The sequence below is a fragment of the Eublepharis macularius genome, chromosome 3 (assembly GCF_028583425.1).
Source record: "Eublepharis macularius isolate TG4126 chromosome 3, MPM_Emac_v1.0, whole genome shotgun sequence".
NCBI classification, from domain to species: domain Eukaryota; kingdom Metazoa; phylum Chordata; class Lepidosauria; order Squamata; family Eublepharidae; genus Eublepharis; species Eublepharis macularius.
The window spans coordinates 70,692,785-70,709,542 of NC_072792.1; the positions used below are offsets into that span (position 1 = coordinate 70,692,785).

Sequence of the window (16,758 nt, forward strand, 5' to 3'; positions counted from 1 at the left end):
TATTTGTAATATATTTAATAGATAAGTGATCTGAAAGGTTGGGTAGAGCTGTGTATATCTGCTTGAAACCGGTGACCAGAGTTCAACTCTCCAAGGAGGTCTGCCACATAAAGGGGCACAGAATATTGACCTTTAATTATATGCAAGGCCAGTTCTGTTTTGGGAACTCAACTCCAGGATGTCAGAAGCATTCCTAATGCATGATTTACTACTCTCAGCTGGGCAGTAAATTAGCAATACAAAATTTTAATTGTTTGCTTTGAGGGGGGAGGGTCAGCAAACAAATTCTTCCTTCAGTCTTATCTCTGAACACTTCATTGCTAAAGAACAGAAAATACAAAACCCAAAATAATTATTAATCTTAGTTCTTTCCCCATGTGTAAAGGCTTAAATCTGTGTCTGAACCTTATCATCAAAATATCTCCTATCTACTGAAGGATTTTCACATTTAGCTCTGCTAGGCTCAAACGTCATATCTTGAAAGATGTATGCAATTTCTGAAAAGCATCTTTTTCTCAAATTAATATTCTGCTACCTCATTCTTTGATGAAATTTGATTAAAATGTTCTTTTTTGATAACAAAAATTAGTTTCCAATATTTTTTAAAAAGAACATCAGCTTTTATTTTCTGAATTCTAGTTACAAACTATCTACAGAAAACAGAAAGCTCATATGCTCCAAGAGTTCGAAATCATGCTGAGATGGACTTAAAGACCTATCTTAGAAGTCTCAATATATTTCTCTCACGTTTTGATCAAAGACACAATTCTCAGATTACCTTTCAACACGGAGTTGAATCTTAAGACCATACGAACTCACCAGAAGTCTATAAAGAAACAGTTGTGGGACTGATAGAGCAGTCCGAACTAGGTGTACTCATAGCTTTTCCAACTAGGGACTGAAAAACCTATATATCTGAAGGTGTTGCCTGGGAAGGGCAGAAACCTCCGCCACTTAGGTCTAGACTTATGCCACTCGGAGTGTACTGAACTTGGTGTGCATCAATTTTAATCATTTAATTTAATACTGTCACAAGGACGGTTTTTGAGCAATGGCATGTAGGACATACCACATTTCGTAGACCCTTGTCTGAAACAGATCTTGGTTGAACAGGCCTGATAATTGTTTCATTTTCATATTTGCATGGCCTGTTTTTCTCTTTTCTGTTATTGAATAAGACAAGGCAGGCACAATGGATGGAAGGATGCCCAAACTAATCTCATCAGCTTGTTCTGAATAAGTATAAAGTTTGTTACATGAATTCCATGAGAAAAAATTGCTTACGCTCAGACAGAAACTCATCTCAGGTCACTGGAACTGACAAATCAATGGATCTTGGTCATATGCAGGTGTCATTTCATAGAAAAAGAGCTGCAGGAACTCATTAGCATAACTCATCAGCACAACTCATTTGCATATGCCACACCCCTTGATGCCACCAGAAGTGTGTAATTAGCATAACTGATTTGTATATGCCCCACCCCCTGACATCACCTGTCCTGGCTGTTTTGGACCCAATCCTGGCCATTCAAGGCCAAAACTGGGCTGAAAATGGCACAAAGGGACCAAAAATGGCCAAAAAGGGGCCCAAAATTGTCAGGACTGGGCCACTGCTGAGAGGGAGAGTGACCCACCACCCGTCAGAGGCCTGATCCTGGCCGTTTTGAAACCAATCCTGGCTGTTTGGGGCCTGATCCTGGCCATTTTGGGCACGAATTGGGCCGTTTCCGCCCTGATCCAGGCTGAAACGGGCCCAAAGTGGCCAAAAAGCAGGTAGGTGGGGCCACCTGACGTGATCTTTTTGGAGAACTACTGGAACTGCATTCCTGCGCGTTCCCCCTCAAAATGAGCCCTGGTCGTATGAGTTGCATGTTATTGAGCCCATATATTCAATTTTAAGGAAGACTACAGTAATTGCAATGTTGGAACCGGCAGGAGTATCTGGGTCATGTACACCACAAATCCTGGGTTAGATCAAAATTTTACTTGCACTAGAGCTCATGAACCAGTGCAAACACAAAATAAAGATTATGGTAGCTGCTTGCATTAAGTAAGACTTATTAGATCCCCAATTATAGTGCAACCAATTTCTGGGCACTGTAATATATAGGGAAGAAAAGTGTTACACAAGCAAAATTGCCCTAAATATGTTAGTGTTTCCACTTGCACACTGCTGTGTGTTTTCAAATTTCCTGCTTTACCAGGCTGAGAAAGAGCTGAAAGTGGTACCTTAGAAAATACTCAGATGTGATTCTAAACAGAAATGATACCAGTAAAATACAGAGGAGTTAGCCGTGTTAGTCTGTAGTAGCAAAATCAAAAAGAGTCCAGTAGCACCTTTAAGACTAACCAATTTTATTGTAGCATAAGCTTTCGAGAATGAAGTTCTCTTCGTCAGATGCATGATCCAAACTGGTCAAATACAGAAGAGGAGGGGAGATAGGGGAGAGAAGGAGACATATATCAGAAGGGGACAGGATGCAATTAGCGGGGAGGCAACCAAACACTGTCTCATGTGCCAACAATGTCCTTCTGCTCTGTACATTGGACAAACCAGCCAACCTCTATGCAAAAGAATAAATGGACACAAATCTGACATTAGAAATGGAAACGTCCAAAAACCAGTGGGAGAACACTTCAATCTACCAGGACATTCCACCAAAGACTTAAAGGTCGCTGTGGTTCAACAGAAACCTTTCAAAAACAAAATCCAACGGGAGGCTGCTGAATTGGAATTCATATGCAAATTTGACTCTGTCAAGCTGGGACTGAATAGAGACTATGAATGGTTATCACATTATCACAGGTAACAGATTTCCTTTACAGAGGCGTGGTCTGGGGGAGCCCAGTGACGCCTGGTGTGGGCTTTCGGGGACCACAGTTCTCTTTGTCAGATGCATCTGGCAGGGAGAGCTGTGGTTATCGAAGGCTTATACTACATAGGAATTGGATGCTTTTACTGCTGCAAACTAACACGGCAAACTGACTCCACACCAAAAGGAGATGTTTACATTTACTAGCAAAGGAATGTTTTGGTTGCCTCCCCGCTAATTGCATCCTGTCCCCTTCTGATATATGTCTCCTTCTCTCCCCTATCTCCCCTCCTCTTCTGTATTTGACCAGTTTGGATCATGCATTTGATGAAGAGAACTTGATTCTCGAAAGCTTATGCTACAATAAAATTGGTTAGTCTTAAAGGTGCTACTGGACTCTTTTTGATTTCATTAAAATACAAACTCTTTTTTCCACCTGCTTCTCTGGCAAATAGGGTTGTCCTTGTCTGCCAATCACCCAGCGATCGGAGGGAGGGGGCAGGCTTCCAGAGGTTGCCCGCCACTGGCAGTTACCTCCCAACCGGCGCAGCGACGTCACTTCCAGTAATGACATTGTCACAGCGCCTGCGGGAGCATCAGCCCTGTGCAGAGCACGGGACCACTTGTGTGGTCGGCATGGCGATGTCACTACCAGAAGTGATGTCATCACACTGGCTAAATCCCAGGTACTCCATCCTCCCAATTGGAGGTAAGAGGCACCTGGCAACCCTACTGGCGAAACTCCCTTGTGATATTTTTGTCATAATTTTCAGTTGAGGGAGGTGAGTTTGAGGAATGAATGAATGGGAACACAGGGGCTACAGAGGAGGGAGGAGAAGGATATCATTGATCACTGGGGTGGGGTTCTGGAAAACTGGGAGCTTGAAAGGGTGGTAGAGCGCTAGAGATAGTGACATACTAAATCAAGCTGACCCAAAAGAATACCTTTGTACTTTTTAACCTTTGTACAGTGAGATCAGGGTTTCCTCACTATCCCTCAGTGTGAAGTGGAAAAGCCATCAGTTCCTGTTCTGGGGGGTAGGCACAAACAAAATGTCACAAACAAAATGGCAACAGCAACATCCCACCCCCATTCAAAGTAAGAGACTATTTTCTCTAAATAGATGAGTATGCATGCATCCGCTATGCATGAGAGAAAATGCACTGGTTAATGTCATAAAAGTCACAAATGTAAATATCTATGGTTACATACATACTAAAAAGTTTAGACATGCAAGCCATGGGTTAAAAAGGAAGTATAACAATAGAAAGAAAAAATAGTAATTCAAAGAATTAAAAAAAATCCCTGTAGCTAAAATTCATGATTAGTGACAAGTTATAGCTAAAAATAACCTTCATGTTCAGAGGCCACCAATATCAGTTATGGAGAGGGAAGGCACATTGCCTGTGAGCCTGACTGGGCACTGTGAGAAGCAAGATGTTGGACAAAGTGGACCTTCTGATAACAGCAGGGCTGCTCTTATGCACTAAGTGAATGCATTACTGTAGCCATACTTAGCAGCCAAGTCTGCACACCTGTTGGGTGCATTTGAAGTTAGCAGGGCAAGGGAATAGTTTTCTTTTGCACAGAATCTCTTTAAAATTAACACCGTTTTGTAGAAACGTGGTATATTAAATACTTACTGTATTTTTCTGAGACACCATGTCCTGGAAAAAAAACAAGAGGGGCTTGTATAAAGAATGCTATATGAATGCCGCATGTCATAAACCCAGCTAAGCAATATTGTCCAATATTTAATATACCTAACATCAAGTACAAGTTGTTGATATCACACATTAGCTGTAACTGAAAGGTACAACCACATGTTTGTCATTGTTTATGTCATGACTCTCCCTAAACCAGGCTCAGGAGGCCCAGATGAGGTCCAGGAAGAGACAGATCTGAAAGCTCCAGGGATCCCCAGCACTGTTCCTCTCAGATCTGGAGCCCATTGCCCCAAGAGCATGCAGTCAAGACATCACCAAACTCCCCAAGCCAAGTGCCAAGAGTCTGTCACTGAATTTTCACTACCAATGATGTTCAAGAAACAGTGACAACTCTCCCTCAGCCAGGGTGGACCAAGTTGGTGCTCTGCCACCACCTGCCAGGAAGAGCAGTGCCAGCAGCCCAGCAGAAGCACAGTGCCAGGCTTGCAGCTCATGCTCCAGCTCTTGGGCCAGACTACGGTTCCTGGGGATGCAATCCTTTGCAGGATTCTGGTTCCAGGTAAGTGTTGATTGGATGAGCCTCAGGTGCTGTCTCCAGAGCAGGTAGGGATGCTTCCCTGTCAGCCTATTGAAGCCTTGGTTTGTGAGGGGAATCTTGCTGGATCAATCAGCTCAGAGGATACCAGCTCTTGTGCTCCAGGCACAAATTACCCAGGAAGACCCTCTCGCTACCATGCCTGGAGTCAAAACAGATCATAAATTTTCACATATACATCTGTATTGTAATACGTAAGAATACTCCCTTCAACTCAATAATGTTACACAGACAAATAGAGTGATTGATACCAATAGATGATAACACCAAATTTGAGAGCAAATGGAATCCTACCTTCAGTGACTGAGCAGTATCAGCATCAGTATCATTGTAGAGTATAACGTTATTGGCCATGTCGAAACTTTCACGTACTCCAAGATGGTAGAATAAGGATGGTTGTCTGGAAACATCACTCATATCTACTACTGCAACATCTGCAATATATATATATATACACACACACACATTTTAAATCTGCATTTTAACATTGTTTTGATTGTTCAGCAAATTGAGGACCCTAAGTTGTTTGGAAAAGCTACATACACAAATGATAAAGCATTTTGATTTGGCTTCAAATATTAAGTGTTCATTCTGAAAGCAAAATACCCATTTTGTTAAGAAAAAAGGCTGCATTTATTTTATAAATCTGAAGATACATTACAAAAATTAATTTAAAGTTTTAAAAGTCTTCAGATATTTCTCTTACATTTATTTATTATTCTAGCATATATTCCTCGGAGACCACAATCCACAAACAACTTAGGATGGCGGCTAACTGGTGTAATTCTGAGATAAACCACCAAAAATAAGAAAGACGTTGCCACTTCTGAAGATATACCAGCACCAAGGTATGTCAATGTGGTGCCAGTGTTGATGTGGACATAGGCATGCTTAGTATCCTAAGCAGCCTCAGCCTGTCCATACCCCAGCATCAAAGTATGCCAATCATGCCCTGGCTGTAACCAAAAAAAGCTTCCACAGAAGTCATAGGCAGTGGGGGGAAAAACTTGCCTCCTACTAATACCTACCAACCATGGCACAGCTTAGGATACCAGCTAAGTTGCAGCCAATCACAGCTAGAGATGGGCACGAACTGAAATATGAACGAAAATTTGTCACCAGCAGTTCGTCAGAGCCCATTTCTGATGAACCAGGACAAGTGTTAGGCTGGTTTGTTTTTGGTTCATCACTGCAGACAGCCTGGCGCTGATGAGCTTTCTGCAGTAGAGGTGTGCACCCTGCTGCTTTTCAGTTGATGGGAGGGAGATCCCCCATGAGTTGAAAAAAGTGCTAGCATTTGAAAGGAGCAATAGTTCTCTTGCGTGCAGGAAAAGTGTTGCTGCTTTCAAATGCCGGCTGGAACTTTAAAGTGTTTCAGTATCTGTTCTGCTTCCCATGTTTGCAGAAGTTTGCTTATTCCCTGCAGGCTTTAAAAGCCAGACAAGGGCTAAATGGCTGGTTTTCCCTTCTTCTTTTGGGGTATGCACACACCCCTTTTTTCAGAGGCAAGAAATTGTAGCTACATTGTAACATTGTAGCATTGCAACATTACTGCACTTTCCTCCTGGCTTTAAAAGCCAGGAAAGGATTAAATAGCTGCTTTTCCCTCCCTCCAAGGCATGTTTCAGGTTTCGTAAAGAGAAAAAACAAGCATTTTGCATAGCCCTTAGGAAACAAAGTGGCAGGGAAGCAGCAGCAGCAGCTTCACAGGGTGTTTTGTTGTGGGGATAATAATAGCATACTTTGTAAACCGCTGTGAGTGGGCATTAAGTTGTCCTGAAGAGCGGAATATAAATCGAGTAGTAGTAGTAGTAGTAATAGTAGTAATGTTACAATGTTGCAATGCTACAATGTTGCTACACTTCCTTGCATTTGGGGGGGGGAAGAGTGTGTGCATACCCCAAAGGAGGAAGGGAAAATCAGCCATTTAGCCTTTTCCTGGCTTTTAAAGCCAGCAGGGAATAAGCAAACTTCCGCAAACATGGGATGCAGAACAGCCGGCAGCTTTTTTCAGCTGATGGGGATTCCCCTCCCATCAGCTGAAAAGCAGCTGGCATTTAAAAGGGGGAAACTGGAAGCTCACACCCCTATTCTACAGACCTTCTGCTGCCCCAGAAGTGACGTTTTCATGAATCAAACGAACCGGTTCAGGAACCGGCACAAGTTCGAAAAAGTTTGTGGTTCGTGAAACTTTACGAACCTCAAACCTCCCAGTTTGTTTGTTTTTTTTCCGGTTCATGCCCATGTCTAATCACAGCTCTCTTAAGTGCTATCTGAAACCCAGCCAAGATACCAATAGCTCAGACCATAGGCTACATTTCTCCGCTATCAAGTCAGATTTTATGGCCCCTAGGGAAACTAGATATGTTATGGGTATGGCCAAATATCTCACTCATTTGGATGTCCCATCTTATAGAAGAGCTTTCACCCTGGCCGATGTGAAGTTATCCATTGAAGGGAAATATAGAAATATATGACCATTGAAAGGAAATATAGAAAGATCCCGTATGAGGATAGACGCTGCCGTTGCTCCATTGGTGAAGTGGAATCACTTATTCATATGCTCTTTCATTGTCCCTTCCATCAAGTCTATTGGGACAAGTCTGTTTCCCCACTCTTAGACACACCAATTGCAGAGGCAAATAAGGCCTGCCTGGAGAAATTCCTAATTGATAAAAATCCAACTATCTCCAGGCAAATAGCCAAATTCTTCCTCTATTTGGTTAAATTCCATAATAAAAAGAATAACCATACATAGTCTCCTGCTCTTTTTACGATTTTAACTATTTAATGTCAGTGTTTTAAATATTAGTATTCCTGTGGTTCCCAGAGAACTATATACATTTTACGATAAGATTTTAAATGCTAAATGTATTTTTTATGTCCTTTACATTTGTACACTGGATTTAATTATTTTATTGACTGATAAGGATGTATTGTTACTGTTATGGTCTCTGACCGCAAATAAATTCATTCAGTCAGTCAGGTTCACCTAGAAGACAAATTTTGGTGACGGGGGGGATGGGGGGCATACAGGAACTACAAATGAAAGAAAAATGCATTCCATGCTGGTAACCAACAGAAAGTATCCCTTGCCTGAAGCGGCAACTACTGAAGATGTTTCTCCGTGTATTTCCTCAACAATATTCAACATGCTTTCCCTCAATCAACAGTTGCTAGCAATAAATATGCTCAATGCAGAAAGAGGAGAATTGCAGATCTTTTGGCAGTATATCATTACACTGTCAGTATGATATCATTCCAGAGTAATTGTTCCTCTGCCGCAAGTGAGGGACACAGGAAAAACAACCACCACAGTTCTGGATGACTACCAGCCATTCCACTCTGAACTTCGCTTCTGTTTGCTAATCGCTTATGCCTCCTATGCCCCTGCATTATCCTCCATAGAACAGGCCCAAAAGAACCTTCAAACATACTTCTAATGTTACTTCCTACAAGAGATGAGTTAAGCATTGGTTCAGTGGCTACATGGGTGCATTCAACTTGGCATGGGGATAGGAAGCTGAGGAAACTGTCAAAGTACCATGTGCAGAAGTTTAGAGCTCACTTGCTATTTGCTGAGGAACACAACTCAAAATCACTGCATCCCTTTTGACCCTTTGCAAGCAGTCATCCAACAGGAAAGGGACCAGGAGGGATTCCATTCACAATGCAACACCAACTACTTGCTGAGGCACTGAAAAATGCAGTGACCATAGTGCATCTAAATGCTTTGCTATGCATTTTGTAATCATATCCTTTATGCCCAATGCATGTGAGACACTGCAAAAAACAACACAGAGAGTTCTTAAATATATGTACTCATTCCATGAAGGAGTATCTCCTTACTAAAGATGGGCATGGACTGGGAAAAACCCATGGGCTGTGGGTCCGGGGTCCATGGCATTTTACGACCCATGGACCACAAACTTTTCACAGTCCAGTGGCTATTCATGAACTGATTGGTTCATTGGTCCGGGCTGGTGCTAGGGGTGCTTTAAATCCCACTCGCGAGTGGCACCGGGAGCACTCTAACCCCCCCAGTCCCACCAGTCAGCTGAAACAAGGGGGGATTTAAATGTTAAAGTGCTTCCAGCACCACTTGCCAGCGGGGCAGGAAGGCTTTAATGGACCACGGGCCAATGCACTGGCAAAAAGTCTATGGGTCTGTGGAAAACGGGTGTCCCACAACCTGCAGGTTTGCAAATGTAGAACCGGCCTGGTCCATTTTAAATTTTGGTCTGTTTTCCAGTCCGTGCCCATATCTGCTCCTTACTCATTCTACTGAAGAGAATAATGGTTGCCACATAAAGATAAGTTCTGTACATTCACTGAAGAATCTTGTCTACCAGGAACAATTAATCAGGGCTGTATGAAGAGAAACTCAGCATTTGCTGCACAAAAGCAAGGAGTTGTCTGTCTGTTGTGGTTAATTTATGTTCATGTTATAGTATTCGCTCCTATCACTGCTGCCATCTGCCTGTTATATTTTTCTTGAGGGATACTTCCAATTAGCTGTTCAAAAATTACAGAATCCACAAGGTTTTACAAAACTATAAATCAATTAATATTTTATTTAGCTTTTAAAAATTGTATATAACAACATAAAACTGCAAAAACAGACCGATCCAAACAGGAAAAGTTAAGTGTATGGGGTAAATTTTAAAAAGCAGAGTTTGAAATTTAGAAACAAACTTTTTCAAAGTTAAAAAAGCCAAAAATCCCATTAAGATCATGTCCACATTTACCACACATTTGCCATTATACTTTTAAAAAAGATAGCTTAATAAGCTTTTTAAATTACCTAGAATAGGGAACACAAGAAAAACCTTCTACCTTATCTAGAAGTCTTGAAATCCAGTTCTGGAAAGAACCAGAAATGCACAACAGATAAACTACCAATTCCATTTTACATATTATTAGATCCAATACCAATCATCATTTAATCTAATACCAGTGCATTCTGTATCAAAGAACAGTGCAGCTGAGTATGACTGTTATGTCATACCATATGTTCCATTACCTGTATGTACCATTCAGGAGAGAATTGAAAACATACAATAGTTTTGTTTTTTTTAAAGAAAGCTGAAAAAACTTGTAAACAAACATGTTCAATGTGAAATGGGAAATGTTTGAGTGAGTGTATGTGTATCAAATGTTGCCCATAAAATCCTACATGATCATCTTTTTCATGTCTGCTTCCTTCCCTGCCTGTCAGCTGCTTCAACATTATTTTAAAAAACAGTATCCCTGCCCGTCAGCGATCATATGGCCAGCATGATCTACTTATGTTATTGCATCTTGAAACAAATTTGGAGGGTAAAGCAAACAGCAATTATGCAGCCACACAGACAAACTTCCAGGAGAGAGGTTTTGATACATAGAGAAGGAGTTAACTAAAAGCACTCCTACTAACCTTCACAGGAAGCTGAACTGGTAAAAAAAAGTTCAGTAAGCTATTTCCTGGACTAGTTATTCCTATCTGGGGAAGAAACAACTAAAAAATGTTGGAAATTATTTGCAGTTGTTGCCTTGCTGTTGAGCATACTGCAATGAAATCAAAATCACATTCCTGATTTAGACAATTTGTTCACAGTTTGTTCATTGCACAAGGCAACACAGTTAATGATCCATACAAAGTTTATTTAAATAAGCATGAGCTTCAATATTAAACAAAATCACTAGTCAAATGGATTTTTATAGAGAGAGCTGAATTAAGAGCCATTTAACTTCATTAATCTCTAATAAACTTTTATCACTAAAAAGGTGATCTGATGTGACAGGCAATTTCTGGCATTCTTAGATATTATTAATTCTTGATAGGTGGGGGGGAGGGTATATCCTGATGGATATATGAGGAAACCAAGTTTCTGATCCCTCAGCCACAAATTCATTAGGTGGCCTTTTTAAAGCCTCTATTATTTTATCTGAAGAAAAATTTGCAGTATGGGATACATATGACAACAGAGAAATTATGACTATTACCATTACATGCAGCACTCTGAACATTTGAAATGCACTGTGTAACACTAAATATTGTTGTTTATCACTGGATAAGTTTTAATTTAGGTTGAAAAGAAATTATATATGCTGCATGTATTAAGTAGTTAAAAGAACTGCTCTGGAGGCTTTTGGAGGCAACCTGATCCTGGACAATGGGGGAAATATCCTGCTGGTTGAGGCATAAATTATTTTACTTTTTTAAAAATGTTTTTAACATAGGCTTTTTAAAATTGTTTATATCTTATACACTGTGGTTTTATGCCATGACTCCCAGGATACCTAGGAGAAAGGTAAATACATAAATAAATAAAAATTAGTTTATATCCTTGAAAATTTGAAATGTCAAATCATACCTCATTATGTAAGAACAGAAAAGAGCTGTAGTTTAACAAGAAGGCAGAAATATGAAACACTGGAAATCAGCTGGTCTACCAGTCACAAGTCAAAAGATAGTAGGGAAGTGTGTTCTCTGTCTGCCCCACAGACAATTTCAGCAGCTATCAGAAGATGGACAGTACTTCATACATACTGTGAAGACATGCTGTGTTCAATAAGTACAGCTTAAAATAAAGCTCAGGAAGATTCAAAATAATATTTGAGAGACTACATAGTTGATACTTTACAATTCCAGAGTGGTTGTAGTTATCGTAGGCTATTGCCAATAAACAAAGAAAGAGGAAGCTTGTCGCTCTTTAAAGACTGACAGCTTTCTTTTATTCTAGCATGATTTTTCATGGATTATGTTAGAGTAAAACCTAGTTAGTCCAGAATTTACTTCTGTATTGCACTGTCACCTTCACTTAAACATGGCAGAGACTATCTTGAATGTAAACACAGCACTCAGCACTTATTTTTGCAATAAATTAATCTTCAATGCTACCTATTTTTTGTACTCATATACACAAAGACGCTATGCCCATCTTGGTATTTATTTAGCACAACACATGTCGGTTAAACTAAAACAGAACCATGGTGACCAACCAGGTGCTTTTGGCTTCTGTTATCTACAATTTTGTGAAGACAGCATGCAGTAAACTCTAGTAGGAAGTAACAGGCACAGTCAAACACTGCTATTCCTAAATATACTGGCACTGCTATTCCTAAATATACTGGCACTATAGTGTTGAGTTACAATTGTACCCAAACACTACATCTATCACCATTCTCCTAGAACACTCATCAGCAACTAAAAATAGCAGCCTTGCTTATTTCCAATGTTCAGGTGTCAAATGAATTATCCCTGCTTGGAAAGAAAATGTGTTCTGATTATTATAAAATTAGAATATATTTTATATATTTTAAAAGAAACATCAGTATTATCATCATGGAATGAATAATTTTTAATACAAATGCTGGTACTTTTTGCAATAACATCTAGAGAGAATATAACCCTATTAGCAGTTTTGCCATTAACTTTAATGGGACAGAGATAGCACCTATACCCAACACAAGGTCAGGTTTGTTACCCTACCCTCTTCAACCCCGCCACTGTTCACATTATTCTTTTCCTCATATACTTACATAGCTCCAAAAACCTAAATAATGCTACCTAATTTTCTTCAAATCCCTTTAGAACACCCAGCTTTACTGTGAAGCCTTTGACACTACCTTCTTTACCTGAGTCTAAGAATATGCAACTAGCATAAATGCATTCTTCTCCCATTCATCTCCAAATTCTTCCTCTCCCTGTAGAAAGACAACTGCAGGCCCCTAAGCTATACATGCATATTGATATTACTATGTTGTTGTTAATCTCTTCCTGTTCAGATATTCTCTAGTTTAACTATTTAGTTACAGTTAACATCTCTCAGGAGGGCTATAGGAGGCCGTAACCAGAGAAAACGGCTAACTAAAGGAAGAATTATCTGGAGAAGAATATCCAGCTGTAATGTCTATGGATAGGTAAGCCTGTATCGGTTTATCCTAACTCAACCTTCAAAATATTCTGCCTGCATACCATTGGTCTATCTAGATTGGTACTAGCCAAGATTGGTGTAGGAGGACTTTAATCTGGAGAACCGGGTTTGATTCCTCGCTCCTCTGCTTGAGGCCAGCTGGATGACCTTGGGTTAGTCACAGCTTCTTGGAGTTCTCTCAGCCCCACCTATCTCACAGGGTGATTCTTGTGGGGATAATAATAACATACTTTGTAAACCACGCTGACTGAGCATTAAGTTGTCCTGAAGGATGGTATATAAATAAAATATTATTATTATTACTATCTATTCTGGTGAAGCATTTGATAAACTGAAGTTTGCCTCGCAAAAGCTTATACTGCAATAAATTGTGTTAGTCTTTAATGTGCTACTGCATTCCTGTGTAACCTGATTCCTAGTGGCTCTTCAGTATCTCAAGCAGGAAAATATCAATCTCTTAAGATCTCTGAAATCAGGATGGCAAGAATTGAACTCAAAAGATCAATACAATATACAATGACTAGGTTAAAATTATATATAAAATTAAGGATATATATTTATGCCCTTCTCCTGTAGTTGTGACCATGGGTTTTTCATTCCTAAAACACATCCCAATTACTTTGATAAATTCATCCAAAAACGAAAAGCCTGAGACAGGGCTGTGAATATGCATGCTGCAAAACTGTGAGGTAACTAGGTTTTGGTTTTGCTAAACAAAACAAAAACAAATTATTCCAATGCGAGGAGGGAATCCCAACCCTTTGTCGTCAAGTGTCAATGCACACGCACTTGTTACAAACTTAAATGGTTTTATTTAACTTCTTCATACACATAAGGAATCTCTACTCATAATTCTTCTAAATAACGAAAGGAGAGAGTGCATCTTTCATGCATAAAGGCACTTGATGGAGCTTTGTAGACCCAATGGATGTGGTGAAAAAAGAGAGATGACTTGCTCCAATCCCTGCTGAGGTATGAATGAACAAAAGAGGAAATGGCCTTAACAAGTCTTGGCGGGCTTTGAATGCCCCAGGAACTGAACCTGTGGGGTAAGGCACTACAACTCCCAAGATGCACTTCTCTTAAAACTATAGGCATACATTCTAGTCTGGTACATATTGATTAATATAGTCAGCTTGCTGCTGGAATAGAACACAAATAAAACCAGTATTTCTACAATGCATGGGTAAAATGGTGTTAAAAATTTGTTGAATGACAGGACCATGAGAGCCTTCTTGAGCTCTTCAGGCAGGCCATTTCACAAGGTGGGGACCACAACAGAGAATGCACTTTTATCGGTAATCGTTGATCTTGCCCATACAGAAAGCCCTGAATGGACGAGCAGAGCTGTTACAGGAAGAGGACATGGGGAGGAGAAATCCTAGAGACCGTTCCAAGGCCATATAGGGCTTTGTATGTGATAATCAGTACCTTGAACAGAATCTGGTAGCTGATGGACAGCCAATGGAGTGACTGCAGAATGGGTGCAAAGTGCATGTCCCATCTACTTCCTAGAATGGGTGTAATGTGTACATTCTATTCTGTAACAAGATTCTCTAGGTGGGCTTCAAAGGCAGAACCTTATAGAGACCATTACAAATTTTCCAGTCTTGATGGTACTGTGTCATGGATCCAAGTGGCTAAATCAGCTGATTCAATTCAAGGTAGGCATGATGAAATTGGAAGAAACTTATATAAACATCACTTACAAGAGACCAAAAGATATCCATAGAGAACAATACTGTTACATTAATTTTTAGTGAACATTATTTAAATTGCTTTAAGTGCAATGTAAATGAAGCCATAGAACTGTATGTGGGACTCGGCCCAAAGAAATAAGACTGATTGGAGGTCAGGTGATAGCATGGAACAAACCAATAAAAAACTTGTTTATATCCTTCTATAACTTGCCTCCAAATGAATTACCACAAGTGATACATCTTCACTTTTTACTTAGTTTGGCACATCCTTTGATGTGACTTAAAAAAAATTATCTGAGGTTATACAGACCCATTATTGGGGTAGCATTGAAAAGCAATGCTCTGCAATATTTATATATTATTAGCTAAAAAAATATTTCCTTACTGTCAACATCAAGCATTAGACATGACTTTTTGCAAATATGTAAAACGATAAGAAATGTGTCTTTTAGATTAAATTGTACAAAATATTGACTTTCCCTTTTACTGTGGACGTGATAAATATCCCAAGACAAACAGATTAATTATTTTTTCTATCTACATTTATGATTCTACACCTCCATCTGTATTGTTTTCCATCCACTTTCAAAATCCTTTGTAAACTTTTTAGTTATACAATGGTTTGCTGATGAAAAGCAGTGAATACACATTAACAGTTACATTTTTAGGCTTGAATAACATTAGGCAAAGAGACAGATATAACAAATAGCTTTAAACCAGATTATTTTCTCAAGCTTGTTTTAAACTTTCTATTAAAAGTGAATACATTTTTTCTAAATCAGCATCTGATACCACAGATTCCATGCATCCATACACATTTCAAGGTAAGTTTTCAAATAATAAGCAGTGCAAAAAGCTGGCCCAGAACACCAGAATATGCATTTATGTTAAGCTCTGGTGTGAAAAGAGACCTCAAGTCATAACTGACTGATGGTGACCCCTGCTGTGGTTTTCATGGCAAGAGACTAACAAAGGTAGTTTGCCATTGCCAGATGCTGCAAGCTTGATCTTTACTTTACAGGTCTCCCATTCAATTACTAACCAAGTCTGATCTGATGAGATCAGGCTTGTCTGGACTATCCAGGTTAGGGCAGGTCTATCTGTCTGCATTCCCCAGTTGTTGTTAAAGAACAATACAGCCACGATGAACAAACAGAAAGAAGAGTTAGAGAGTGTGAAGCCCTGCCATTCATAACTGCTAGAGTGATATAGGTATAGCAGCATAGGCCAGGGAAGCAGGGTGAAGGGTATCTGTGCTCAATCCTCCATCAAAAGGATAGCATCCTCATCACTAAGACTGTACCTTGAGCAAAGTGGCAGCAGAGAAGAAGGAAGATTTTGCTCCACCTTTTCTCCTCTCAGACCCTCACCCACTACCTAGCTAGGCAACAGCTGTTCTCCTCATCATTCTGCACCTAATTTGGAATTCTGTAGCCTGCTAGATGTGCATGGAGATGTTCTGGCTGGTTTTCCACCTTATTCATGCTCCTTGCACTGCTCCCGGCTCCTCTGATCAGGCAATCAAACCAGTTGATTTACTCAAGTAACACGGGCAAACATCACACAGTGATTCTGAGGCCCCATCTCTGACTTCTTTCCAGAGACCCCTGAATCACCACTGGGAGCAGATTCACACTCTGGGGACACTATTAACCATGTTACAAATGAAGGCCCGGATCTCCTCTGTGGGACATGTGGTGCTTTAATGGGGATCAGGCACCAGCTGAGGCTTCACCAGGAGCAGACACAAGTTGGCTAAAGACACCCATGCTCTGAGCGTATCTAGACTAGATTGCTACAATGAACTATATGGGGCTGCCCTCAAAAATGGTTTAGAAGCCTCAACTGATACCAATGCGTAGCCAGATTACTGTAGCCAGATCATGCCAAGGAAGTCATTGGCTGCCTATTCGGTTGTGGCCCCAACTCAAGGATCACCTCCTCCTGTATGTTCCTGCCTGACATTTAAGACCTCCCATACAAGCCATTTTCAGTGTGTTCCCAGGTACAGAAGTAAGGTTGGGGGCCATTCTCTGCTGGTAGAAAGTTCAATAAGTGGAGCA

General features: G+C 40.2%; 1 protein-coding gene across 1 annotated transcript in view; it reads right to left on the reverse strand.

Moving 5' to 3' along the window:
- The window catches only part of MAP3K15 (mitogen-activated protein kinase kinase kinase 15), a 107,167-nt gene that overhangs the window by 88,262 nt on the left and 2,147 nt on the right, over window positions 1–16,758 (reverse strand). The window contains exons 2-3 of the mRNA XM_054974997.1: window positions 5,371–5,510; window positions 4,458–4,481 (exon numbers count right to left, since the gene is read on the reverse strand). Coding sequence (XP_054830972.1) covers window positions 4,458–4,481; window positions 5,371–5,510 — 164 coding nt within the window. The remainder of the gene's footprint in view (window positions 1–4,457; window positions 4,482–5,370; window positions 5,511–16,758) is intronic.